Source organism: Podarcis filfolensis (genome assembly GCF_964270895.1).
Source record: "Podarcis filfolensis genome assembly, chromosome: 10".
Classification (NCBI taxonomy): domain Eukaryota; kingdom Metazoa; phylum Chordata; class Lepidosauria; order Squamata; family Lacertidae; genus Podarcis; species Podarcis filfolensis.
In genome coordinates, this window is record NC_139612.1 from 21791034 (window position 1) to 21818430 (window position 27397).

Consider the following 27397-nt stretch of genomic DNA (forward strand, 5'->3'; position numbering starts at 1 on the left):
GTTGGTCTTTTTCATATACAGTGGTACCTTGGGTTACATACGCTTCAGGTTACATACACTTCAGGTTACAGACTCTGCTAACCTAGAAATAGTACCTCGGGTTAAGAACTTTGCTTCCGGATGAGAACAGAAATCGTGCTCCGGTGGCGCGGCGGCAGCAGGAGGCCCCATTAGCTAAAGTGGTGCTTCAGGTTAAGAACAGTTTCAGGTTAAGAACGGACCTCCGGAACGAATTAAGTATTTAACCTGAGGTACCACTGTACTGGGTAAGCAGCAGTGTTGTTTTCTGTAGAGCTGGGATAAAACTGGATGTTGAAAATATTATAGAGAGGTTCTAGTAAGCCTGAATAATTGTGTTTCATTTTATACATTTTATACTGCAGTCCTGTACCTGTTTTCCTGTTCATGTTTGTTTCAGTTGAGCAACTGGTAGGAATACTTCTGAGTAAGCATGTGTGGGATTATACTCTTGAGTTTGCTGCCTAGGGAATTTGACTGACGTATGTTACAGGGGTTAAGTCATCCGTGTTAAATTAATGTCATAATTTCAATCTGTGTCCAAGTTAAATTGATTGTGGGTCGGTAGTTCATTTCTCGAACCATGGATCAATAAGTTCTAAGCTGCAGGCCTTGGAAGGCGATCTGTTTAGAAGCAATGCCTCAGAAAGAGCTCTCCGAAATCTCTGATCCAAGCAGGTGTAATGCAGTTGATAACAACCTAGGCTGCCCTCTCTCTAAATAGTCCAGTTCCACTCTTCTCTTTCAGACTGCTGATTTCTTAACTGGTGTGTGGCCCCTGCTCACGACCCCCTGTCAGATCCTTGCTTTGCTTTATGTGAAATCGCCTGTGACGCGACACTTATTTACACAAAATATACGTCTTGCCAGAATGCAGACCAATTTCCACAGGCAGGATTTCATGGCCATATGCCAGGGCTACTCCTGCCATTAGAAAGAGGGAAACTTCCGCCTCAGGCAGTTGATTCTGGCTGTCATGTAAGGACAGCATACTGCTCGTTATTTAATTTATTACTATTGATTTTTTTTTACTGCCAGAGGGTGGGAGAGGCTTTTGCAGAGTTCTCTGCCACAGATGCCAAAATACATTGACAAGCCTTAAGTCCTATGCACCATGGTTTGGTGTCTGCACAGAGTTCGAAACCCTCATTGTTCTAGGTGCATTTTGTGACAGGGAATTTCATTAGCACCAGCAGTTTCTGAGCTCTGGGCGCAGTACTGAGCCTAAGGTTTCAGATTAAAACTGCAGAGTGGAAGGAAAGGGGGACCTTTTTCTGCCTCCCCACTTCCAGCTGCCCTTTGAAGACTAGAGAAGAGACCCTCTTAAGAATATTAGGGGAGTAGGGAAGGGAAGGACATAATATTTTAGCTGCAGTTCATTCATTTTCAGCTTTGTATACTTGTTATTTTTTTTTAAAAAAGCGCTAGACATTCTGTTGTTGCGCCCATAACCTAGGTTTAAGGTGCTATTTAGCTCCTAGCTTTCATATCTCAGTTTCGAATACTGTGTCTGCACCATTTGGTCCCCTGTAAAATTTCTTGGGCTAGCCTTGCTGTAAAGCAGGGGTCAGCAAACCATTTCAGCCATGGGCTGCTCCACACTCCCTCAGACCTTGTGGGGGGCCGGACTATATTTTTGGGGGGAATAAACCAATTCCTATGCCCCACAAATAACCCAGAGATGCATTTTAAATAAAAGCACACATTCTACTCCTATAAAAACACGCTGAATCCTGGACTGTCCGCGGGCTGGATTCAGAAGGCTATTGGGCTGTATCCGGCCCCCGGGCCTTTGTTTGCCTACCCATGCTGTAAAGGATGGCAGAAAGGAATGAGAGTGATGTGTTTTCCTTTCATTAAAGTTTGGTCAAATGGGGCAGTGAACAATTGAACCCATTACTACTTACTTTTGTTTGAAACCAAGACCCACAAGGCTGTAAGGAGTAGGTCTGAAAGAGTATAGATGTAGATATAAAAAAAAAAAATTTCCTTCCAGTAGCACCTTAAAGACCAACTAAGTTAGTTCTTGGTATGAGCTTTCGTGTGCATGCACACTTCTTCAGATACACTGAAACAGAAGTTGCCAGATCCTTCTATATAGTGAGAAGGTGGGGAGGGGTATTACTCAGAAGGGTGGTGGGAATGGGTGATTGGCAGATAGCTGTGATGAGCCTGTTGACGACTCTTAACGACTGCAATAGGTCTTACAGGAAAAAGCAAGGGGTGAGAAGGTGAAAAATGGCTTTGTCATGTATAATGAAATAAGAATCCAATGTCTTTGTTCAGACCAGGTCTCTCCATGGTTTTAAGTTTGGTAATAAGTTGCAATTCAGCAGCTTCTCTTTCCAGTCTATTTCTGAAATTCCTTTGTAGTAAAACAGCTACTTTGAGATCTTGTATAGAATGTCCTGGGAGATTGAAGTGTTCTCCTACTGGTTTCTCTGTCTTGTGATTCTTGATGTCCGATTTATGTCCATTTATTCTTTGGCGTAAGGTTTGGCCTGTTTGTCCAATATAGAGAGCTGAGGGACACTGTTGGCATTTGATGGCATATACAATGTTAGACGATGAGCAATTAAATAGTCCCGAGATGGTATGTGTGATGTTGTTGGGGCCAGTAATGGTGTTGTCCGGGTGTATGTGGCAGCAAAGTTGGCATCTGGGTTTATTGCAGGCTCTGGTGCCAGTGTCCGTGTTACGTCTGGTTGTAGTATTATTGTGGGTTAGGAGTTGTTTAAGATTGGGTGGCTGTCTGTAGGCAATGAAAGGTCTTCCTCCCAGAGCTTGAGAAAGAGAACTGTCATTGTCCAGGAGAGGTTGTAGATCTCTGATGATGCGTTGTACTGTTTTAACTTGGGAGCTGTATGTGATGACTAGAGGTGTTCTGTTATTTTCTTTTTTGGGTCTGTCTTGCAGCAAGTTCTCTCTGGGTATCAGTCTGGCTCTGTTGATCTGTTGTCTAACTTCATCTGCTGGGTATTTTAGTTCTAAAAAGGTTTGCTATAGATCTCTTAGGTGAGAGTCTCTGTCTGTAGAATTGTAACAGATACACCCTTCTGAGTAATACCCCTCCCCTCCTTCTCACTATATAGAAGGATCTGGCAACTTCTGTTTCAGTGTATCTGAAGAAGTGTGCATGCACACGAAAGCTCATACCAAGAACTAACTTAGTTGGTCTTTAAGGTGCTACTGGAAGGGAAAATTTTTTTTTTGTTTTGACTATGGCAGACCAACACGGCTACCTATCTGTAGATGTAGATATAGATATATGAATTTTTTTACTACTTTCTTCTGTGTTTAGAATTGGGTTCCCTAAAAGCAGGGAAATGCATTAGCAAAATGATATTCTCATTGACCTAAGTAGGGGCTGGGGAGAGAACTAGTACTATATATACTTTCTTTCAAAATAAGGAATATTGGAAGTAAGGCACATGCTTACAATTTGTTCTGCAGTTAAATGAAGCGGTGGGGGGGGGACACTGTATAATGAGCTCAACTGTAATGATAAATTAGAGGGGAAAATAATAATAAGAAAAAGATACAAGTTTGGATGTTGGTGATTCCAAATAAATACATCAAAAGAAATTAAGGACTGAAAATGCTTTTGCAGAGCAGCTGTGCTCGCTTTGTTATGCTAATGTAGGAAAGACTTAATACCGCACAGAACTAAAGAGGTGTGCTTATATAAAACTGTACAGATTTGCTAAGAAAGGGATAAGACGTCTGAGAAAACTCCAGTAACAGTTACATCAGCCTTCTCTGCCAGGGTCCTTTTATGTTTTGGTATCATACTGCTAAAAGCATCCTTTGGAAAGGATTGACCCCACTTCTTTCGCCCCCCATTTGTGAACCCTCTCAGTCTAGAAGCAGGAACATCCACCAGCACTGTTCAGAGGAAGAGCTGAAGTACTTCACACCCCTTTTTTCATTATGTACCAGCACATACAGTTGTCTGAGGATATAACAGATGGGCTGCCTTTGTCAAAACATTTACAGCCAGACACTATTGACTGCTTCAGATAGTTAGCAGACAGCAGGTTTTACAAAACACATAAATTTCGTAAATATCCATTCGGCAGGCTGAAGTTGTTTCTGAGCTCTCCCCCCCTTCCCGGTTTTTTGTTTCTGCAGGATGGCTGGACACCCTTCCATGCTGCTGTCAATGCTGATAATGTTGACTGCCTAAGATTTCTTATGTACTATGGAAAGCCAGAAGATGGAAACTTTGTGAATGGAGCAGATGCTAATTCGTGCCTCTTTGACTTGGAGTGTGGGGTTGACAGCTGTAACCGTAAAGCAAAGCCCATTGTTTCTGCAGATCTCATCAACCACGCTGACAAAGACGGCTGGACTGCAGCCCACATAGCAGCGTCAAAAGGCTTTAAGGTCAGTCAGCCTGCCTAATAGATTGTTAAGTGCGACGTGGTATCAAGATTAAGTCCCTGTTCCACTGGCTGTGTGTGCGCGACTGATACAGTCAAGACTGTGTTTTTCACATTCGTCAAGGAGTTTATAAAACAATGAGGAAAGGGTTGATAAAGCGTTGTTTTTTTTAATAGACTGCATAGCAGGTGAGGAAGATATGATAGATGTTCCTAGAATATGAGCACTGGAAAGATTAATAGACAATAAACTGAAAGCAGTTGAGATCATTCCATTAGATTGTTTGCCAAAAGTTTCAGGACAAGCAAATAGAAGTTCTTTTTTCTTACAGTACACGATTAACATATGAAAGTCATTGTCACAGGAGATGGTTATGGCCCACGAGAATTGACCCAGACCAGATGTTCTCACTGAGGCCATTGTAAAACTACACTCTCATGGTTGGCTCCATTTGTTGCATTGGTACCAGTGCCAGATTAAACCCTGTGGAGGCCCCTAGGCAGTTGAAATCTCAGGGGGTGGTGGTCGCAAATTACCTCCAATACGTTTTTGTAAATTTCTCTCAGGATCAGATCAATATTATTTAGATCCGTTGCTGCAGGGTGTCAGGCTTTGAGGAATCTGATCCCTCCCATGGTGGCAGCCAAGAATCAGAGAAACGATAAAAATTCTTACCAAGCAATTTATTCAATAATTCACGGAGAGCGACAAGCAATGCAGCCTTCCCTAAATAATGGTGTTACTCCAAGTAAAGTCCCACCCCCTACGTCTCCCCTATTCTACGTCACCCCTGCGTCAGCTAATCTGAGCTCTTCCGCTGAGCTCTGTGTTCTACTACCCTCAATGAACGCGTGGTCCTGGGGCGGGGGGTCAGGAATGCTTCCAAAAGCACTGAGTCTGTCAGCTGTCTCTCCTCTGGTGCTTCTTCTTCTTGCTGTTCCTCTTCCAGTATTTCCCAGCTTCTGCTCTCTGCAGCCTCTGAACTGTGCCCTTCTGCAAACCACTGTTCTAAATCTATACTGTTCTCCTGTTCTCAGAAAGGTTCAGGAAAAGGGGGCAATCCCCACCATTCCTCCTCTGTCTAGCCCCTGACATCGGGCCCCTGAAATCAGTGCCTCCTCTGTTTATTTGGTAATCCAGCACTGATCGGTACAGATATTCTACATCATGCGAGAACCTTCATGTCAAGATGTCTCCTCCATTAGGGTTGATGGCAGTCAGTGCTATTTTTCTAGACAAGACGTGCCGGAGCTCACCATGAGCGCCTCCCTCATTATCTTAGAATGGTAGTGGTGACTACCTGAGAGGTGCCGGAACTGAGTTCCAGTGAGTCCCCACTAAAAAAAGGGCCCTATGGCGGCAGTGGTGAGGGCAGTGACCACCACAGATTGTGAAACCTATGCTGCAAAGGTAACATATGGATTGGACCTTGGGTGATTTTTGGAAAAGTTTACACAAACCCAAGGAAGATAGCAACAACTTTATGGAAGATTTATCAATGGCTATTGATAGCTCTTAACCATAAGAAGCAAAAATGTCACACACACACACATACTCAGAATGTCTGGGTCTCAGATGCTGGAATTAAATAATAGGATTGTTACCACCTCCATGCCTTGGTGCTTAACTTCACATGCTATCAGGAGAACGTTCTTAGGTAAACGCTGTTGGAAACAAAACTCTAGATTATCTTGACCTTTGGATATGATTTAGCTGATTTAGTGTTGTTTTCAGCTGTCCACTACAGCTGGCATCACGTGATATCCTTGGGGGGAAAGACACCTGATAACAGAAGGCGATTTTGCAGATTGTACAGTTTGCAGCAGATGGCACAGTTCTTGTGGCCAGTGGGAAGCTTCCAGCTATGCTTTAAGTTAATAAATTTAGATCAGATTTATAACCATGAACTGGCTTTCATTAAGTGGCTAATTCAATTATAGGCACTCAGCACTTGGAAAGGAGAAACATGCGTAGGGAACCCCTTCATTCTCACTTAGGAGACATCCACATAGAGCTGGTGGAATCTTTTTCAGCCTGAGGGCCACATCCCCTTCCTGAGAACCTTCCAGGGCCCACATGCCTGTGATGGGCAAGGCAGAAGCAGAAGTGGGCAAAGCAATAGGCTCATTTCTTCACATGGCTCTCTATCCTCCCTCCAGGTGAGCAAGAAGCTTTAAAAGAGTTCAGCGGCACATTCTGGCCAGGCAAAAACATTCTAGGCAGGGTGCACAGCAGGGCAGGTGAGGGTGTGGCTGAGGAGGGTGACTTCCATAGTACCAAAACATCATGATTCTGGGTGCATTAGCCATTTCAGCCATGCCCCATTGGAAGATTACAGTTGCAAGGCATGAATCTTATAAGGGCAAGGCAGTCCCTTAGGCTACCTGGTTTACCTTTAAATGCTCAACTTGAGCTGCATCCAGTAGCATTTTGGCAGCCGGTGCAAGCTCCCTCAGCACATGTTTTACAGTGGTACCTCATGATGCGAACAGGATCCGTTCCGGAGCCCCGTTCGCATCCTGAAGCGAATGCAACCCACGTCCGCAATTCTGCGTGTGCACGGATTGCGATTTGCCGCTTCTGCGCATGTGCGTGACGTCATTTGGACCATCTGTGCATGCGCGAGTGGCAAAACCCAGAAGTAACGCGCTCCGTTACTTCTGGGTCGCCGCAGCACGCAACCCAAAAATATTCCTCCCGAAGCTACTTCAACCCGAGGTATGACTGTATATGATGTTGATGAGATACCTCTACCGACAACCTAGCTGCATTTTGCACCTGTTGCAGCTTCCAGGTGAAACTCAGTGGAAGCCTGATATAGAGCATATTGCAGTAATCCAGTCTTGAGGTGGCCAATGCAAATAGTAGCCAAGCTCTCTTGGGCCAGGAAAAGCCTAAGCTATCTTCTCAACTGAAGCTGGTAAAAGGCATTCCTATCCACCGAGACCACCTGCACCTCCAGACACAAAACACCCCCACACTTCATCCTTGCTCCTCCAGAGGGAGTGCAATCCTATCCAGAACTGCTAACTATATCCTGGACATGTGAACCATTCACCCAGAGAGTCTCTGTCCTGTCAGCGTATAAACTCAGTTTATCAGCCCTCATCCAGCCCACCACTGGTCCAGAGTTTCCACAGCTACTCCCAATTCAGGTTTACATATTCAGACTAGGAAAACATTAAATGAGGGGCTCTCGTGGTCAAAGTTCTCCCTGTCAGAAAACCAAACCTCTTAATAGATAATTTCTCAGTGTTTGGAAGTATGTATTTTAAGGGCTGAAATGAGGACACTATAAAAGGTGGATTCAGGTAATAACTTAATTTCAGCTCAAGCTAATTCCTTGAAACCTTCCTGCTCTTATCTTCCCAGAGTTGCCTAGAAGTCTTGTGTAGCCACGGGGAACTAGAGGCTGAGAGGGAAGATAAATGCAACCAAACCCTGCACGATGTTGCCACCGATGACTGCAAGCAGCTTCTAGAGAATCTGAGTGAGTAACAGCCAAGTCATGAATACGTGGAAATTTCTGGGAAAGCGGCAGATTCTGTGCAGCGGCCAAGCATTGCCGAAAAGCCCATTGCTGTAAATTGCATATTGCTGCGTAGTTGTATGTTGCTGATTCTCGGGTATACTGGGATATGTGTGTGACAGAGAGATGTAACCTTGGCAGAATATCATTTTACTGCCATGGAGACTACGTCCGAATTGGAGACTGCTCCTAAACAGACAGACAAAATGGAGTCTGCTTTTGTAAATGGGAGCTAAAATTCCCTACTGCCACATGGCTCTTTCGATTGGGTCCCGCATCATCCAGAAGGAATCTGCCTTGTCAAAGTTTTATAGTGTTACCTTGGCATCACTTTTGGGCAAATATAGTGCAGGTTGACTTTTTTATTGTTGCTGTTATTGCTATTATTTACCACTTTTGACCATGCTCTACATTTGGTTCAGCATGCCGCTGTTATGTCTATTAAATCGTATGTCACCATTAAATCCCTTTGGCTTGAGAGTGAGTGGTCGCATAAAACACCTTTATTATTTCATTTGTCATATATTCAGAAGCAGCTCACCAGGTGGAACTGAACCACTGACTACACCACCTTTTGGGAAAGTGCAAAGGTGGTGGGGATATTGGCTTGGTGGAATGCGCCGGCAGAGCCAAGCCACCTGCCATACCTACCGTATTTTTTTTGCTCTATAAGACTCAGTTTTTCCATCCTAAAAAGTAAGGGGAAATGTGTGTGCGTCTTATGGAGTGAATGCAGGCTGCGCAGCTATCCCAGAAGCCAGAACAGCAAGAGGGATTGCTGCTTTCACTGCGCAGCAATCCCTCTTGCTGTTCTGGCTTCTGAGATTCAGAATATTTTTTTTCTTGTTTTCCTCCTCCAAAAACTAGGTGCGTCTTGTGGTCTGGTGTGTCTTATAGAGCAAAAAATACGGTATTTCATTGCTAAGATGACCCAATGGGATTCTACAGCACAGAGTTAACAGCAGCCCATAGTCCTTTGCGCAAGGCCTCTCACTGAGATCACACTGAAGCTGGAATCCAAAGCAAACTTTTCCAGTGTTATCCACTGAACTGGATCGCTACGGCAATTCTGCCTGGTGTCTTCCATTCAGTTTGTAATGCTAACACTTAACTTTTTTTTTTAATATGCTTTTTATTAGTTTTCTTACTTAACAAACGCACACAAGAAATTAACAAAAATGATAAAATAATAACGAAAAAACATCCATATATCCATACGTTCTTACAAAAGGACTTATGCCACCATGTTCTTAATTCCCAATTCCTTATCTTCCCCATTAGACTTCCGTCTTCCTCAAAGCGGGTCTGTCTTATTATCTGTTTAATAAACTGCTTCTTTAATCATTTCACCATTTCTTCTGTTATCTGAATACTGTACTTATAATCCATATTGTGGTTTGCGAAAATTGATCAAAGCATGTCCAGGTTTTAACTTGAGGGCACTGTTTGTTTGTTTGTTTTTTAAAAAAATATTATTTATAAATTTCCCACTCCTTTTTTAACTTTCGGTTTGGCTGTCTCCTAATTGTCTCCGTCATTTTTGCCAGTTCGAGATATTCAGATAATTTATCCTGCCATTCCTCTTGTGTTGGTACTAATTCTGCTTTCCAGTTTCTGGCAATTAATATTCTTGCTTCTATTGTAGCATATCATTCTCCCCCCTCCCCCCCCCGTCCCATGATAAACTTAACTGTGAGCATGTGACATCTCTCTGGAAAAGGCATGCACTTTTCCCTCCACCAGGGGGCTCCCTTATGTTGAAAGCGAAAGCCCATTATGTATATACCCAGTCCTGCTTTGGTCCCTGTCAGCTGTGTGGTTTGGCTGTGCACCAGAGAGAATTTCTGTGCCATATTTATGCCGTGGAGATTGGATATGCTGAGGCAGCTTATCTGGAGCCCTAAATTAGCACCTACATGGATGTGTCCCCGGGGTTGGATCTCACATGGAACTTTAAATGGAAGTGTTAATAGAGTTGTACCCTTTAACATCAATTGAGGAGCATGGAAGTAGATTGTTTTCCGCCACTGAAGCAGGAAGAAGAGTGGATTTTGCAACACAGGGATCTGTGCTGGAGAAGATCGCTTAAGAGAGCTTTTTCTCTGATAGGCTTTCCATCTTCCTGTCTTAAACCGAAGGCATTTGGCATCCCATCCCACTTCACAGCACAGCAAGATTTGGGAAACAAAATAGTAATACTGTATTACCATTAGAGGTGGGAATCAATTTCCCCTTTTGTTCCTTTGTTTTTGTTTCTGCCACTTTTGTATTGGTTTTTGCCACTATTTATTTATTTATACCACACCTATCTGGCTGGGTTTCCCCAGCCACTCTGGGCGGCTTTCAACAAAAGGTTAAAAATACATTAAAACATCAGTCATTAAAAACTTCCCTAAACAGGGCTGCCTTCAGATGCCTTCTAAACATCAGATGGTTGTTTATTTCCTTGACATCTGATGGGAGGGCGTTCCACAGGGCAGGTGCCACTGCCAAGAAGGCCCTCTACATGGTTCCCTGTAACCTCACTTCTCGCAGTGAGGGAACCACCAGAAGGCCCTTGGAGCTGGACCTCAGTGTCTGGGCTGAACGATGGGGGTGGAGACGCTCTTTCAGGTATACTGGGCCGAGGCTGTTTAGGGCTTTAAAGGGGGCACCAACACTTTGAATTGTGCTCAAAAACGTTCTAGAAGCCAGTGTAGGTCTTTCAACACTGGTATTATGTGGTCTCGGCGGCCACTCCCAGTCACCAGTCCAGCTGCCGCATTCTGGATTAGTTGTAGTTTCCTGGCCAGCATAGTAAGAAGTAACAACAACAAAAAAGGCATTATTTTATTTGACATAATAACTCGGAAATGAAGGAAACAAATTTTAAAGCTTGCCTTCTGGTTCCATGTAAAAATAACTTTTGCAATTGTTATGCAACTTATACCTTTAGTTATTCTGTAGCAACCATGAAAACGTACTTATTCCTGTGTGGTCCCAATTTGAAAACAACATTTTTTAAAACATCTGCACTTCAATCTCTTGAGTACAGTTCACAGGAGACCCTTCAGATTTCAGTATGGAAAAGAGATTTCAGCACTGTTTAGAGAACACAAAGTTCAGTAGTGTGCAAAAGCCTACTCTTGGAATCACAGAAGATAAAATCCAAACCAGCAATATATTTTAATACTATTTTGTTGTGAATACCGGGTGCCTTTTTATACTTCGTAATAACTATAGCATTGAGATCAGAACAGAACAAAGGGACACATCATATTTCTACCTTACTGCATGTATAACTAGTACTTAGGCAAATTTGGCATTATAATCAAGCCATTCAGAATGTTGAACCTGCGATTTGGCCAGAGTATAACATAATTATAAGCTAGAGCCACCCGCAAATGGCTTCTCAAAATTGTCCACCCTATTTGTGGGCAAGAAGAAACTGAGAAGAGCTATTCAGCAAATCTCTCCAGAGAGAGGGAGAAGTATCCAAACAGTTTATTGAGGTTTGGGGCTCATTAGCACAGCTTTTCCTTATATATTTCTTATTTTTCGCATCTCGTAAGGCGGTGAAAGAGGGGTAAAGTCAAACTGTTGGAGGGTTACAGCACCTGCTGTGGCTGTAGAGGCTGCTGTGGGAGAGATACTGTATATTTTATTGCAGGTGAGGTAGAAGAAGGCATCCAGTTTTGATGGTGATTGTGTGTGTGTGTGTTTTCATGTCTTTGCTGCATTGGCAACTTGTCCACCTTGCATCATTCGTGTGTGTGTGTGTGTGTGTGTGTGTGTGTGTGTGTGTGTGTAAAATGGTAGAAAACCTAAAGAACATTTTTCAAAATGGCTTTTTTTATAGAAGGGCGAGAAAAAGAAAAACCTTAGCATTTTCCTCCAACGATGATGTAATGGGAACTGGGGGTTGCTTGTGGGTAAATTCCAAACTGCTCCCAGCTGTTGGGGTAGCTAAACCTTTCCCTGATTTGACAGCCCTTACAAGGCGACTGTCTCAGTCACTGGCAGAATCCGTCAGTGGGCGTTCCCTAAACTTCTTCCACCATAAAAGCTGTTTGACGCCAAGTCTCCTCCTCCCCTCTCTGCGCGGAAGTCTCCTGCGCAGAGTGGGCGTGGCCAGCGGAGGTCCTGGGCTCTCCCCGCTGGACCCTGTGGAAGGGTCTTGGAGCCCTCTTCCGAAGACCCCTCCTCCTCCCCTTCTTTCCTGGTGTCACGCTTATTTCCTTCCCCAATGGAAGTATTCTCCCTCTCCCTGCTGGTCCCTTCTCCTGCATCATCGGAGAGCCCTACCTCCGCTCTGCGCTCTGATGTCAGTTCCCTGACAGATGACTTATGAGAAATTTCAGCTCAGCTCTAGTATAGTTGTATGTGAACTAAAACACAGCACAGAAGAGAGACTGCCTCCCTGCTTTCCATGTTGTAAAGATGATGAATGCCCAGAATACAAAGAATATGAAAGAAGGTAGAAAGAATAGGTAAAGAACTGGCAAAAGATGAAAGCAGGGCTGGACATGTTAACGGCTCTCAAAATGCGTAAGAGGGCGTCAGAAGTGAGGATCTTTCTCCCCACATATGGAAACAAAGCCAAGAACTAGTGGAATTCACAGACAGGTTTTTAATTAAATGTTAGAAAAACAGTCCTAGCAGTTTCAGAAGTTGAATAAGTGATTGTGGAATCATTCGAGGTTTTTTAACTGAGGCATTACTCTTCATGAAGGTTGTTCGGAGTTATTTAGGTACAGGGGTATGATGTGTTTGAACTGGCAGTTAGAGCAGTCATGCCCAGGTGGTCCCTTTATAAGTTGTTGGCATTTCCACAGGTGGTGCAGAAATAGTTATTTAAATGCCATCTGTCTCCATGACAACCATGCTAACAGCAACGTTACGGACTGCATCACCTTTCTGAATTGGGAAAACCACATGTGCAGGAAGGGAGCCCAGTACCAGCAGTTCAAACGCAAGTCCATTAATTTGCAGTCATAACACCATATCAAACAGAATATGAATCTACCTGTACCATCAATCAAATTTAAAATGAGATCAGCATGAAATATACTCAATAACAGGCATTCTGAAGTGCTGTGGGAAAGGCTAAATACTCCCTATGATTACTTTGGAGTAGTTCAGACCTCATGGAAATCAAAAGGTGGACACAATTGTTCTGTTGTCACACATGATGGTCATTATGCAAGCCACAAACTTTCGTACATCAAAGCCTTTTGTGTGTGTGATGTATTGATTCTATCACATTTGAAGTGTCATTTTTGGAGTTTTCCCTACAGCTAGATCAAAGAATTTAAAAAAATTGGCTATACAGGAAACAAACTTGGATTTATATTCTCTTCTATCTGATGGATCTACCAACTGTACCCAGGGATTGCATGTTGCTTTTGAGATGTATGGATGAATACTCATATTTTCCTTTTATTTATTGTAACTGTGTCATTGCATCTAGATTTTGCTACATTCACGTTCTCCCATTCTATTTAAACAGATGCTCTGAAGATACCTTTATGGATTGCACTTAGCCAGGTGGAGCCAGCCCATTGTGGTACAGATGATCTCGAAATGGAAAACACTATATGCGTGTTAAACATCCGCAAGCAGACAGCATGGGATGATTTTTCAAAAGCAGTGAGCCAGGCAGTGGCAAACCATTTCCAAGCAATCACTTCTGATGGATGGAAGAGCCTAGAAGACTTGACACTTAATAACACCACAGAATCCACCATCGGCCTCACTGCAAGCAATATATTATCCATCAAACTTGGTATCTATTAGCAGTCTTAGCTCTGTAGAAAAAGAAAATTCCTCTATGTTTTGGGTTACATGGTATGCAACAAGTATCTTGGCTAAGAGCGTTGTACTGAACTCCTGGTGTATTATGCAATTGAGGGGATGCGGGTGGCACTGTGATCTAGACCACTGAGTCTCTTGGGCTTGCCGATCAGTAGGTCGGCAGTTCGAATCCCCGCAACAGGGTGAGCTCCCGTTGCTCTGTCCCAGCTCCTGCCAACCTAGCAGTTTGAAAGCACACCAGTGCAAGTAGATAAATAGGTATTGCTGTGGTGGGAAGGTAAACGCCGTTTCCATGCACTCTGGTTTCCACCCTGGTGTCCCGTTGCACCAGAAGCGGCATAGTCATGCTGGCCACATGACCCAGAAAGCTGTCTGTGGACAAACGCCAGCTCCCTCAGCCTGAAAGCGAGATGAGCACCGCACCCCATAGTTGCCTTTGACTGGACTTAATCATTCAGGGGTCCTTTACCTGTTCTTTTTTACCTTCTGCAATGGACTGATGGAATATAAAGAAACCCATTTGTTCTCTGTATATACTTACCCAAAGGCCAAAATCGAGCCATGATTAAACAAGTAGATGCCAATACATTAACTTTGTGCCCTCCAGATGTTTCATTATGATATTAATATGCCACTTTTCAGGACAAAGTGCTCCCAAGGTGACTCACAATTTCAGTCAGAGCACTTAGCATACCTTTTCATGTGGTGTGCTGGGGGACTGAGTGAGTAGGGAAGTGTTTCATACATCTTTTGAAATGGTATGAGGCTAGCCGACAATTCTGGAAGCCATATTTATTGCCTTCTATAAAACTACATTGTATACGGTACCTCTCTTTGGCTGGGTTTGCACCTCAGTCCAAACTCCCAGTGCCAAAATAATGTACCTCTCCTGTCACTCAGACCACACGATGGCCGTCATCCCATCCCGTTCCCTTCTGCACCCAGCACAATTCCTCATCACCCTGTGGTGACAGAGTATAAATGCTTTAAATAAAGAAACAAGTGGGGCATGTAAACCAAGAATTCCCTTAGGCTGCATCTGATCTGTTTGGGTACTCTGCGCAACGTAGAAAAGGGCAGTGGACCTTCTGTTGATGTCCGTCCCTGGCAAATTGGCCACACTCTGGAGCCAACTCTAGACTTTCAGTATAAGCTTATTTTTCTTAGTCCCCTGTATCATGGTAGCTTTTAAACATTACAGAATAAGAAAGGTGCCATATTGTGCATCCTTGGTAGGCAAAGGCAGAAGTGGGGTGAAACTCATGCCCTTAGTTTGAGATATGACATTTCCAGGAATCCAAACGATTCCTTTAAAAAAAAGTAGACATTACATTATTGTTTAATGATAATGATGATAACTTTATTATTTTTGTACCCTATCCATCTGACTGTGTTGCCCAAAGTACTCTGGGGCACTATGTAAAGCTTTTTAAAACACTAACGGTTTATATTTCCATTAAATATTCATTAAAACTAACCAAATTTAAATTCATGTGACATGGCATATATACTCTGCCATAGTAAAAGTTTCTTCAAATATAGATGTGCTGTGTGTTTGTGTATATAAGCATGACCGATTTCATGTTCTTCTTAACAGGCAACGTTTCGTGGTCAATAGGTCAGGCATTTCCTCAACCACCTTGGGAATTTTTGAAAAGGAATCAGGTGGAGCATATAATCATATTTTTGCTTGGTAAGTATGTCTGCTCCTGCTTTGGTTTCCCATATTTGCGTAAATGTTTATTGTGATGGATAGCCAATGGTTTGCTGACAGTTGTCATCTTAAGTAATTACATGCTAGATTCTTATTAAGCTTTTAAGTTCAGCGAATGAAGAAGCTTTCCTTCAATATGTTCAAAAGGGGAAACCTGAACAACAAGGAAAGCAGGGAAGTTTATAGCCACAAAGTAGTATTGTCTAGTGAAAATATTAGAACAATATTTGTGATCCATGTTTTAAAAAAGGCCCTTCACAATATGCAGTTTCACAGCTCTCAGCAAAACACATTATTATTATTATTATTATTATTATTATTATTATTATTATTATTTGCCAGCCTTGATAAACAAAAAGCAAATACTCTGAGCATGTGCAGTTTCACATTGTTTTTGCTCACTTCCTGACTTTGGTTACTCTTGCCCACTCACACGACTGCTGTGAAGATATAGAAAGAGGCATAAAATGGCTGCAAAAGGAGACTTAGAGCTTGTATCATAAATTTTGGGTCGTTTAACCAGACTGATTCATCTTTGTATTATAAGAGGCCGTGCCTTTCCCTCCCCCCCCAATATGCAAATTAGCATAGCTTCAAGTCGTCAACCAGTCATATTGTGGTCTGAATAAGTCCCACTTATGCTCAATCGAGCTTAATCCCAGGTTAGTGTGCACAGTGGATTAATTCCAAAAAGGAGTTAATTTAGGCCTCTGACCACTGTGGAAAGCAGAGTGATCGGCTTTCATTTTTAAAATGGTGTTGCTTTTGTAGTTCACCATTTTTGCCATTAAAAAGGTAAAGGGACCCCTGACCATTAGGTCCAGTCGTGGCCGACTCTGGGGTTGCGGCGCTCATCTCACTTTATTGGCCGAGGGAGCCAGCGTACAGCTTCCGGGTCATGTGGCCAGCATGACTAAGCTGCTTCTGGCGAACCAGAGCAGCACACGGAAATGCCATTTACCTTCCCGCCGGAGTGGTACCTATTTATCTACTTGCACTTTGACGTGCTTTCAAACTGCTAGGTTGGCAGGAGCTGGGACCGAGCAACGGGAGCTCACCCCATTGCAGGGATTCAAACCGCCGACCTTCTGATTGGCAAGTCCTAGGCTCTGTGGTTTAACCCACAGCACTTAAGAAAAAAGCACAAAGTCATTTTATTTCCTTATTGCTCCAGCTGGCATTGTGTGCCACTTAACCTGGGACTAGGCTCCATTAAGCACAAATATATTTACTTCTGAGTAGAAATGTGCAAAAAACACAGCAAAATTAAATGTCTGTGCCTCTTTGTAAAGTCTGCACAATTTGCATCTGGCCAGGCTGGGAGGACTCTTGAACGTCCCCTCTTGTATTTATTGTGTGGCAGTAATTTCAGAAAATAGCTTCTCGGGAGTACCTGATCTGGGGAGTACAACCACAGGAAAGATTCTTCATGGTTGGCAGGATGAAAGAAAGGGCAAATTGCAGAGATTCCAAGGGCAAGAAAATGAGACAGAAGCAGGGAATGAAAGTGCAGCAAGCCGGGGAAAGCAGAACCTCTTTAGGACTGCAGGGATCCCTATAGTTTGGTGTCCAAAAAACTTGCTCATTTATCACAGCTCTGGCTCCATGCAGCTTAACCCCCCACAGAGCTTAGGGCTGTTTTCATTTGTATCCTTTCCTTTAAAGGTCCTCAAGAAGGCTGTCTGCACAGTGTGACTTATACATCTATGATCCATCTTCAGACGCTGCAGAATTACCTCAGGCTGGTAAGGATCAGCTTAGTTCTGCCTTAGCAACGTTCATCTCTCTCCACCGCAATAATTTTGTAAAAATTAACAAACCTCTTGTATTTTCTAACTGTTTGGGGGAGAGTCTCCTGAGCTCTGCCCTTCTACAGTACTCTCTAGAAGGGAGCCAGTGCTTGAACCTCTGCAACATACAGATTTTTTTCCACATTTGTCTTCTCTGCCAAGAGCAAAATATGTTATGGACTGATTCAGATAACCAAGTTTCTCATGGATCTGACCATGATGACAAAACCCATGTTGAAGTGGGAGTAAAATAGTTGTGTGACTGCACCCTCAGTCCTCCTCTTGAGATCTTTTAAACTACAGTGGTACCTCAGGTTACATACGCTTCAGGTTACATACGCTTCAGGTTACAGACTCCGCTAACCCAGAAATATTACCAGCCCTCCCATACCAGCAAATGTGATTCAGAGGAGCACTGCCTCTGAACATGGGTGCTGCATTTAACTATCAGGGCAACAGAACTGTCATGTAACACCGGTCTTGAAAGACCTACATTGGCTCCTAGTACGTTTCCGAGCACAATTCAAAGTGTTGGTACTGACCTTTAAAGCCCTAAACAGCCTCGGTCCAGTATATCTGAAGGAGCGTCTCCACCCCCATTGTTCTACCCTGACATTGAGGTCCAGCACCTTCTGGCAGTTCCCTCACTGCGAGAAGCTAAGTTACAGGTTAGGCAGAGGGCCTTCTCGGTAGTGGCGCCCTCCCTGTGGAACGCCCTCCCACCAGATGTCAAAGAGAACAACAACTACCAGACTTTTAGAAGACATCTGAAGGCAGCCATGTTTAGGGAAGCTTTTGATGTTTGATGTATTACAGTATTTTAATATTTTTTTGGAAGCCGCCCAGAGTGGCTGGGGAAGCCCAGCCAGATGGGCGGGGTATAAATAATAATAAATAATAAGAATAAGAATAAGAATAAGAATAAGAATAAGAATTAGATGGGTAACTAATTCTCAGACCCAAGTGCTAGGTTTCTGGCCCCCTGGACTGCACCATGCCATTGCCTCCTTCACCAGCCCTTCGCATGCTTTTGCCAGGCTGGAACGAGTCAGATTATAACATTGTGAGTTGCATTTGTTGCTCTCTCTCTCTCCACTTTCACCTCTAATTCCCCACCTACCGCTGACAGGTTGTCCTTGAGGGAATGCAGACCTCAGCCTGCAAACAGCTCACCCTTCCCTGCTATAAAGCTTCACTAAAGTTTCGTACACCGAGTTCACTTACTATAAAGTTCCTTTTACTATCTGTTTCCACTTAAAAGCATGGAAGCAAATTCTCAGGAGTGGCTAGTTAGCCTTCAAAGGACATGGCTATTACAGTGGCAGAGAGCTAATTTAGTCCTCTTGGAATTCAATTTGTAAACTTATCTTCAGAACCCTTTACAGGTAGTTAGGTTGCTAGGAAACTGAGACACGAGCGTTAGATTTCGTTCCGGGAATAGCAGCACAGGAAATGCAGAATACTTGAAAAGCCCTCCTCTGTAGTTATTCTATCCAGATACATAGATATTTTTTTTAAAAAAAACACCAAATCATGCTCACAGTCCAAAGAATTGTACGGTTCATTCTGCGCAGCCAAGGGGATTCTCAAATAGCAGGACTGCGCGCCATTGCTTTTGACACTTGATAAAATGTCACAGGGATCTACTGGTTAAAGGGGAGAAAATACAACAACTCTGCTGAGCATAACAAAGTCCTTGGATGCACCCAAAGTAGCACTTTACATCCTGGCGTTTTATATTAAATGGCATTTTGATTTTCTGTTTCGGGGTAATAACTGACTGGTGTCTTTGTTAACATTCACTCCAGTTAATACATTATACAGTACAGTGGTACCCCGGTTTAAGAACAGCCCTGTTTACGAATGATTCGGTTTACGAACTCCGCAAAAACGGAAGTAGCGTCCCGGTTCGCAAACTTTACCTCGGTCTAAGAATGGAAGCTGAACGGTGTAAGGGCACCGGCGGCGGGAGGCCTCATTAGGGAAAGTGCGCCTCGGTTTAAGGATGGTTTTGGTTTAAGAATGGACTGAGGTACCACTGTACCTTGGGTTACAGACACTTCAGGTTACAGACGCTTCGGGTTACAGACTGCACTAACCCGGAGGTAGTACCTCTGGTTAAGAACGTTACCTCAGGATGAGAACAGAAAACATGCTTGGTGGCAGCGGGAGGCCCCATTAGCTAAAGTGGTACCTCAGGTTAAGAACGGTTTCAGGTTAAGAACGGACCTCCGAAACGAATTAAGTTCTTAACCCGAGGTACCACTGTACTAAGAATAAAAAGCATCGTTATAGGGGCAGTCATCCTTTCAGACTTGTGATGCAGGTATGGTAGAATGGTCCTTAATGCTTTTATGAACCCTGAATAGAAACAGAGCAATTAACTGTTATCATTTTATAAGCTGCTGGCTGTGAGCATTTTTTTCCTCATTGAAATGGGTACCAGGTGGCCACCCATGTTCTAATTACATTTTTTAAAAATCTGTAAGGCTTCAATCCTACATAGCAGGTTCTTGGAAGCAAAGTCCCTTTTAATTCAGTGGGACTTTATTTTGAGTAGACATCTATGTGATTGCACTATAAGTCTGAAGAACAATAAACACCTCTTTTCATTCATTTTAAAACAGGCCTGTGAAAGTACATATAAATATTACTGTGTTTATCTATAGGTGGAACAGTACCGCAATATTATCTTCCATGGTCCGGAAGGAAGCTTGCAAGATTATGTGGCGTACCAAATAGCCCTCTGTATGAAGGTAAGAAGATAAAACAACATACAACATTTTGGCAGGGGGCATGGAGGGTGGGTAGAAAGAGCCTATTATTCACCGTTGCTGAATTTGTGAACTTTAACACAGCACAAGCAACTGGCTGCAGGATTCAGCTGTGAAATTGTCAAAGTGAAGATAGATTCTGATTTCTCTAAGGAGCAACTTGCAGAATTATTCATCAACAGCGGTAAGATGATTTTAATAAATCAGCGGAGGCTGGGATTAAAAACAAGAAGGCTTATGTTGAATGATGTTTACAAAGGAAATAGTAGACCAAAGCACTTTGTGCACCCTATGGCATATTTTTAATCTAACTTTTCAGAAACTCCAGAGACAAAAATTGATGTTGTGAAAAAGAGACAGAGCCTAAACTGAAGACAAAATTTAATACCAAGCTTTGAATAGTTTTATTTTATATCTCTTCTGACAGATGTGAGGATAGGTCTGGGATTTAAAAATGCTCCCCCCCATAAAAAATAGAATTATTATACATGATTTGGAAATATTTAATTCATATGAATAGCATAAAATGAAATGAAATGAAGGTAAATTAAAGTTGTTTTATAGGTATTATAAGGGACGCGGGTGGCGCTGTGGGTAAAACCTCAGTGCCTAGGGCTTGCCGATCGCATGGTCGGCGGTTCGAATCCCCGCGGCGGGGTGTGCTCCCGTTGCTCAGTCCCAGCGCCTGCCAACCTAGCAGTTCGAAAGCACGTCAAAGTGCAAGTAGATAAATAGGGACAGCTTACAAGCGGGAAGGTAAACGGCGTTTCCGTGTGCTGTGCTGGCTCGCCAGATGCAGCTTTGTCACGCTGGCCATGTGACCCGGAAGTGTCTGCGGACAGCGCTGGCCCCCGGCCTCTTAAGTGAGATGGGCGCACAACCCTAGAGTCGGACACGACTGGCCCGTACGGGCAGGGGTACCTTTACCTTTTTTTAAGGGATAGGCAGAATTCTCTCAATATTTCATTCCCATACTGAACCTCATGCGTCCACATCCCTCAGGATTCACCCAGAGTGTTTCCATCTCTAAATCATTCTTCACCAATGATTATAGGAATAACACTCCCAAAAGATTTACAGGCATCTCATACGTCTGTCTAGCACAGGCATATGCAAACTCGGCCCTCCAGATGTTTTGAGACTACAGTTCCCATCATCCCTGACCACTGGTCCTGTTAGCTAGGGATGGTGGGAGTTGTAGTCCCAAAACTTCTGGAGGGCCGAGTTTGCCTATGCCTGGTCTAGCAAAATGAAATAAAGAACAAATGATGATGACGTGACCCCCACCAAGTTAATCCCTGACTATTTTGATTGGGCTGGTCTAACAGTCTAATTTGTCTTTAACAAGCAAGTGAAACTTTTTCAAAATAACTAAGTTAGCTGTTTCAGTTTAAAAGTTAGGTTTATAAGTGTCAGGCTTCAAGGAATCGGCTCCCCCTGCCCCCCAGCAGTAGATAAGCAGAACAAACTGAACAGAGTCTTCTTACCAGTTAGAATTCTTTAATAATCACAGCAAGGGATAACAAACGTCTCTCTTTAAGAATGGCAGTGTTTCCAATTAAGGCTACACTCCGCCCCGCCTGTCCCTTTCAATCCACACCACCTCCACGTCTGGTACCCTGAGCTTGAAGTCGCTTTGTTTTCTGTTCAGCAACTTTTTCAGCTCTCCTAGAACGTGGGGAGGGGGAAAGGGGGATGCTGTCCAGCGACTGTGAATCTGTTAACCCTCTCTCTTCCAGTGTGTTTCTTCTCCTAGCTGCTCTTCATCTGGTATTTCCCAGCTTTTCCCTTCTGATCTATGCCCCTCTGCAAACCACTGCTCTAAATCTATACTGTCCTCCTGCGGAGATTCAGGGTCAGGGGGACGAGGAGGCGGTACCCACCATGGCTCCTCATTGTAACCCCCCTCAGCACTGTCCCTGACAATAAGCAAAGTTGTCAAAAGTGTGCATCTGTTTTGCCGGACACAAAGGCTGGAGACAGAAAATGTACTTGTTTAGTTAAGAGAGTTGAGAGGAGTTCCCATTCACTGTTGCCTCTGCTCAATCAGAGGTGGGCAGAACCCAGTATCCTGGTGGAGATGCGCATTGCCCCCTTTTCGGTCAACCGAACAATCATTTGATAAGCAGAGAAAAACCGATAACCTTCCCTCTGCTGATCTGCGGAGGGAGGGGCTGTGTGCTTCTGTGTGTGAGAGAGAGGGGGCACTATTCTCACTTTTGGTTAGACTAGGGTTACCAGACGTTCCCGGGGACAGTTCCCGGATTTGCAAATCTGTCCCCGGACAAATTCTGTCCCCGGAATGTCCCCAGATTTGCAAACCTGTCCCCGGGAAATGTGGCAGCAGCAGCCTCAGCAGCCCAGAGCCAGCCTGTTAGCGCTGCTCGCTGCTGTGGCGCCCGCCATTTTTCCTGCGCCACGGCAGCGAGCATCTCCTGAAGCCAGCCAGAGCACACTGCACTACCAGGCTGGCCCCTCCTGGGCAACGGTCGCCTGCCCATGACTCCTGAGCCTCCCCTGTTCTGTCAGAACAAAGAGGGAAGGGGGAAGGAGATCGGGGAAGGCTCGGGAGTCATGGGCGGGTGGCGCGCCATTGCCCGGTTTTTGAAAAAACTCTGCGCATTTATGTTTCACAGGGTGCAAAAGAAGGGCTTTGCACATTTATACAATATGCATGTGGGCTTGGGCCCAGGGTCTTTTGCCTTGCCATTCCCACTACTGACTCCCTGTTGCTACTCAGCTTAAAAAAAAGAAGTGTCCCCGGATTCATTGAAAAAAATCTGGTAACCATAGGTTAGACTCCCAACTGCTAGCATGTGGCCCTTGGAGAGATAGCCAAGAGGGAATGTGGCCCTTGAGCCAAGGAAGGTTAGTCACCCTTCCATGAGATATTTGGGGGGCAAAGGGGGTGGACAAAAGCAGCATCAAAGTTCCTACATGCTCTAGATATGTTCTTATTATGAAAAATGCATGTTGTAAATCGAAAGAGGCAGTCTCCCTCTGCCAGCCACAATAAGCTCTTTGTATCCAAAGGTTGCCTGATCCCCGTGAAACAGCCTTCTGTAAACAACAGAACCATTGTAATTTTAGAGAATTTGGAAAAAGCGACATTATTGGAATTACTGGGGGAGTTTCTCCAACCCCTTGAAAACCGAGGCTCTGAGAACCCCTACACTATGAAGAAAGGTACAGAAATGTTTTTTTGTTTCTCTAGGGTTCACTATTATGGAAAACACACTTTTAAAGTATCTGAAGTCGTGTGCATGCACACGAAAGCTCATACCAATAACAAACTTAGTTGGTCTCTAAGGTGCTACTGTAAGGAATTTTTTCTATTTTGTTTTAAAGAGCAGAGTTTTCTTTGGAAGTTTGCCCTTGACACAGGCTTAGCACAAACACACAAACATCCCAGCCTGCACCTGACTCCTCGCTGATCTCTCTGCAGTGCATTGCACTGAGCTAAGCCATAGCCTTAGCAGGGCACCTGAACCCAGGCTCATGGATTAGCTCTCTCCAGACAAACCACAAGCTATAAGCAAGGTTCATGGTATGGTTTGAGGCTTAGCTCAGTACAGAATGACAGGGCAGTCGCATACGAACCCTGCCACAGTGATATGTAATCCATTTAAATGAGCTTTCATTTGGACTCTGTCACCTGGATGTTTTATTTTGAGTTTTTCTTCTCTTTTGGTTGTTTTGTTTTTGTTTTGTTTAGCCAATGGTGCATCTGAAGCTTATTACTTCCACGAGAATTGTTTTCTTATGGGGACCATTGCAAAATCTCGGCTTCAAGGCTCTGACCTGATGGTTCAGCAACATTTCCTCTGGGTTCAGCTAAGATGGGACGGAGAACCGATCCATGGCCTCCTGCAAAGGTTCTTAAGAAGGAAGGTTTTAAGCAAGGTAGGAGCATGCCTGCGTGAGTTTCAGGTCACTGTTCACTACAAAAGGTGTTCGGCATTACTAGAACCAAATAAATTAATAAGAGAACTAAAGCTCTTCCATTTTGGAGGACAAAGAAGTGAGCCTTTGTATACCGCTCAATAAGCTTCTGTGATTTAGTTTATGAATTGGGATACAGTTAAACCTCTGTTGTCAAATGTAATCCGTTCTGGAAGTCCGTTCCAAAACATTTGACAACCGAGGCGCGGCTTCCAATTGGTTGCAAGAGCATCCTGCACTCAAGCGGAAGCCACGTCAGATGTTCAGCTTCCGAAAAACATTTGAAAACTGGAGCATTTACTTCCGGGTTTTCGGCCTTTGGGAGCTGAAAAGTTTGAAAATGGAGCCATTCGGGAGCCGAGGTTTGACTGTATATATTTATAAATACACAGATGGAACTTCGTCATCATTCCTACATACCAGCAACAAACCAGTAACTTTCATGCATAAGCCTTTCTTAAATCAAATTGCAGAATTGCTTTTGAGCGGTCTTGGCTTATTGGTAGTCAATTACATCACCAATACGTGTTACGGAGGCATTTTCTGTCTGCTGTAACTGCTACCGTTTAAGACTTCAATAGAGGTGTAGTGTGTATTGGATGTGTTGTATGTATTGTTTAAGTTAAATGTTATTAGTAATATGTAAACTGATCTTAATTGATGTATAATTAAAAAAAAGAAAAAGAAAAATCCACCCAGCTGTACTGCAGCAGTGTTGAGTTGTTGCCTGGTGATAAGCTCTTACCCTTCAGGTTTGTCACAGACACATAAGGGATGGAAACCACTTCAGGTCGGTTTTTAAAAGCAGTGACACCTCTACACACTACACATATTACAACATAAACACACCAAACACACCCTTGACACTAACTTCTGATTCTTTTCATTGTGCTATTTTACATTTGTTAACCTATACACATTTCATTATTATTAATTTCCATTTCTTCCAGTTGGTTTTATTATATACTTTCTTTATATTTCATGATTCATTCTACGTCTGCCCAGAGGTTAGCATTATCACAGTAATTTCTATTATATTCTTCAATAGTTATTCAATCTTTATTAACTTTTTGTATTGAGTTTCTTCTTATTCTTCCTTTCATCTTTGCGAGTTGTAGATATTCAATCATTCTCATTTGCCAGTCTGTTTTGGTGGGGATGTTGTCACTTTTCAAATTCTTACCTATTAGAATCCTAGCTGCTGTGGTTGGAGTGTAAAAGAATAAGAGAATTTTCGGATATCATATATAATGAAATTAAGAAGATTATTAAATTTTCATTCCGCAAAAAACCTGAAGCCTACTCCTTCTTCTTCTTCTTCTTCTTCTTCTTCTTCTTCTTCTTCTTCTTCTTCTTCTTCTTCTTCTCCTCCTCCTCCTCCTCCTCCTCCTCCTCCTCCTCCTCCTCCTCCTTCTCCTCCTCCTCCTCCTCTGATTATAGGTCTCCTGGCAGCATGGAGAGCTTCAAATCCTAGTTAGCAATGGATGGTTTATCATCCTACTCCCTTTGAAATGAAGTCATAAATCATTGCTGCTTAGTGAAACTGGTGTTTGTCAGGAGCTAGCTTTAAGTGATTTTTCTTGAGCCCGTGGTGGCGGAGAGCTGATCTCGAGAATATATGGCAGAGAGGAATTTAGCAGGTGTGACTTCTTCCGCAAGCAGCACCTGAGAGACAGTTCTTTGACAGTTCTTCTAGGAGACCCAGAAGCCAACTTGGATTAAGAGATTGAAACCTCAAGGATGTGAGCCCATTGTAAATGAAAGCAAGCTATACATTGCTGCTTTGATATTTAGATATGTTGGGTTTGTTGTGTTCTTTCCACGTTCAAGGCACACCACATACATCATCACAGTAATATTTGTATAAGGTATACTGTAGTCTATAGAGCTATAGTTGCACAGTAGTTAGTGATGTCACTGAAATTTTTGTATTTTGACTCTCAAAAATACAGTCGTACCTTGGAAGTCGAATGGAATCCATTCCGGAAATCCGTTAGACTTCCAAAACGTTCAAAAACCAAATTGCGGCTTCTGATCGGCTGCAGGATGTTCCTGCAGCCAATCAGAAGCCGTGGAAGCCCCATCGGACATTTGGGTTCCAAAAGAACGTTTGCAAACTGGAACAGTCACTTCCAGGTTTGTGCCATTCAGGAGCCAAAACATCCGAGTTCCAGGGCGTTTGGGATCCAAGGTACGACTGTACAACATCCAGGACTCATAATGTCTGTCTCAATAGAAGATGAACATTGCAGTGTTATAATTCTTCTTGGGCTTGGATTTTTATTTGAGCTAAAAAAGATCTCAGCTTCTTCCACCCCACACATCAACCCAGTTCTCTTCCAGCCTCCTCTTCCCTTTCCTTCCTCTTCCCTAAACTACCTTCTTCTGCTGTTCCAGCGGGAGATAGGTCGAATAATGAACCAAGCAAGAGAGTCATAAGGTATCAGGTAATCGTGATGAAATTCCTCCCTCCCACTTGGTGCTTATGAAACAGCAGCAACCATGTAAAAAACAACAGGGAGGGAGGGGGAGTTCTGGGGCTTTTAGTGCATTCCTAGAAAAGGTTCATATTGGAGCCAAGTTTTATCTTGGGATTTTTGGAGAAAGCTCATGAAAGTTGTGCTTTCCGTGATGAACTTCCAGAGAGCACTCATCACCCGTAATAGCTGCCACTCCACATATGAACTGAAACAGCAAAGTACTGTGGTAGTATTCAATGTTGGTTTGGAAGTGCAAAACATTTCCCTGTGGTGAGAGCAAGATGAATATATAGTGGAATCTTATATGTCTATGCAGAAGCAAGTCTCGTTGAGTTCGATGGGATTTTCTCCCAGATAAGTTGGTATAGGATTGCAGATTTACATTATTCAAAATGAGCCAATAATGTATACAGGGTGGTGAATTAGGGTTACCTTGGTGCAGAAGTCTGTGCATTTTATACTAATATATACACAACCCTCATCGTGATATTCCCTTTTAAAATTAATTTCAATTAAATGTCCACAACAGGACTATGAAAGCAGCGCTGTAAAAAACAAAACAAAATGGTATCTTTCCACAGCTGGTCTGATTGCACACCAGAAAGCCCTGCTTCTAATGAGATTAGGAAGAACATGAGTTATTTCTTATGAAAGGATTTCCTTTTTAGCTCTTGCCTCAAAGCAAGGCATTATCCCTTAACTGAATACTTGTGTATGGTTCTTCTGTCATTTCCAGATCTCTGCCTCTATCTTTGTTAAATGCCTGGAGTGCTCCCCGTTGTCTACAAGTGTTTTTTAATTGAAAACGAGCAAAATGGAAGCAAGGGCATAAATGCGCCGAAATAGCTTCAGCAAATGAGCAAACCAGCACAATGAGAACTGAAGGAATAATTTGAAATTTGAAGTCATTGATAGCAGTAGGCCTCCGCTGTGCGAGAGAGCCATAGTACTTGGCCCTTTCTTTATACAGTTGT

The 27397-nt window shown here is 43.3% G+C and overlaps 1 protein-coding gene across 2 annotated transcripts in view; it reads left to right on the plus strand.

Moving 5' to 3' along the window:
* Nucleotides 1–27397, plus strand: part of CTTNBP2 (cortactin binding protein 2) — a 114385-nt gene that overhangs the window by 68483 nt on the left and 18505 nt on the right. For both annotated transcript variants that reach the window (XM_083574310.1, XM_083574309.1), the window contains exons 8-16: nt 4150–4404; nt 7774–7891; nt 13419–13694; nt 15321–15416; nt 17103–17182; nt 19897–19983; nt 20086–20185; nt 23035–23187; nt 23717–23904. In XM_083574310.1, the coding sequence (XP_083430436.1) occupies nt 4150–4404; nt 7774–7891; nt 13419–13694; nt 15321–15416; nt 17103–17182; nt 19897–19983; nt 20086–20185; nt 23035–23187; nt 23717–23904 (1353 nt within the window). The remainder of the gene's footprint in view (nt 1–4149; nt 4405–7773; nt 7892–13418; nt 13695–15320; nt 15417–17102; nt 17183–19896; nt 19984–20085; nt 20186–23034; nt 23188–23716; nt 23905–27397) is intronic.